Source organism: Salvelinus sp. IW2-2015, linkage group LG15 (assembly GCF_002910315.2).
Source record: "Salvelinus sp. IW2-2015 linkage group LG15, ASM291031v2, whole genome shotgun sequence".
NCBI lineage: Eukaryota > Metazoa > Chordata > Actinopteri > Salmoniformes > Salmonidae > Salvelinus > Salvelinus sp. IW2-2015.
The window spans coordinates 61,227,803-61,229,602 of NC_036855.1; the positions used below are offsets into that span (position 1 = coordinate 61,227,803).

General features: G+C 41.6%; 1 protein-coding gene across 1 annotated transcript in view; it reads left to right on the forward strand.

The window, feature by feature from the left end:
* Positions 1-251, forward strand: part of LOC111974070 (furin-like) — a 97,418-nt gene extending 97,167 nt beyond the window's left edge. The window contains 1 exon segment of the mRNA XM_070447320.1: positions 41-251. Coding sequence (XP_070303421.1) covers positions 41-236 — 196 coding nt within the window. The 3' untranslated portion in view covers positions 237-251.
* Positions 252-1,800: the final 1,549 nt, after the last annotated feature.

Here is a 1,800-nt window from a genome sequence, read left to right on the forward strand (position 1 = left end):
ACGGTGGCTTGGAGATCTGTGCTGTTGTTGCTTATGTGTAAAGTTCGCTCTCTCCCTCCCTCTGTCTAGGCACTCTGACTCAGTTCACCCTGGTGCTGTATGGTACAGGCTCAGACTCTCCCAGCTCCACAGCCAAGGACCTCTCTCAGTCCAGTAACGGCAGCTGTAAGACTTTTGACCTACAGCAGATCTGCATTGGTAAGAATGTTACTGTTGGTTACCATTGGTTACTGTAAGAGAATGTAGATTCTGTACCTAGGGTTAGGCCACTAYGGTCTCGTAGAGCTATGGTGTGCCCAGGCTRGTTCCTGCACAGCACAAATGCACCTAATTAAATCCATCATGGTCTAATGGATCAAAAGTCTGCCCCACTGTGGCTCTGCAGGCTTCAGTTACCTACCCCTACCCTAAACCTAACCATTTAATGAACAGGTACATTTACACTGCACACTGTACAGGTAAGACCGGAGAGATGAAACACTGGCTCTCCTATCAAAAGTGTGTGGCTTGTCTCCAAAAGATAGATTGCGAGCTACCGGTAGAATCAGAAATTGTCATGAACATAAGGCTACCGGTTACTATCCAATCAGACACATTGACATTATCCCACCCCTGGTTTGCCACTGTTGACTAAAAAGCCAAACGTAACACAATATCTGGCAATTAAATTCTCGCAATATTGCCTGTTTGGTGGACGCGTTTGTCTAATGATAACCGGCGTCTTGTGGGTAGACAGAAGGACTTTCCCCATAAACCTTTTCAARTAAATGTGAACAAACATTTAACCTCACAGAACTAGGCTATYTCATGATTATTTGTATCAATTGGGTGGCCATTGCTTTGCAAACTCTGCCATGACATGTTCTACAGARCTCAAAAATGGTCTTCTGATGTGGTTTAAGCATTGACATGGACTCCATTTTCGTTGTTTCTTTATGAATAATTGTTATATTGAGAGTWAAAAATACAATTAAACAGAGATCTGAATTTGTGAAAATACACATTGTATGAGGCCTGTCATGCCAAATACTGTTTATTAACCATTATATTACCCGGATATATTGACAGAAAGCACAAATATTGTTCACTAAGGATCCGGGGAAGAGTTGCAGGGTAGAGGAGAACAAAATAATGTGCCTATTTGAAAAATAAAAAAAAATAAAAAAAAGTAGCTCGTGACATGTTAAATTTTAAGGTAGCGTTCATGCTAGAGGTTGGAGACCACTGCCCTAGAATAAGACTGGGAGAGACAGGAACAGTCTGACCCCTGCAGGATCCCCTGGGTATCACAATTTAACACTCTTGTTGGTATACTGTATCAGATAGTGAGTGGCGTAATGGCATAGATGTAGGTTGTGAAGCATGAACTCTGGATGGTTGAGTTTGTTGATTAGCTCGTCCTCAGTGACATCTACTGAGATATTGAGTAAACATGGCGGCAGGTTGGCGAGGACGGCATTTTCCGAGCTAAACTGACCAAGACGCACCTCCAACAACACATAACACATCATTCTGCCCCAAAACAATCCTAAAAAAATAGGACAGGTTAAAAAAAAAAAATTACATTATGTAATGGACAACCAGTGGGTTACATTGGTTTCAAGTTTGTATCGGTACATTTTTGACGAGCTGATCATAGTAAAAAAMAAGATACTTCTGCATTTGCTGCTGTGTAAACACATTGATTCTCATTGCAAATAGGCCCAGGATAACTCCTGATAAAGTTGGGTAGCTTAGTCACAGGGTAACTTAATCATGGGAATCAGGACTAATGAAGCAAATGCAACTGCCTGTTTTACA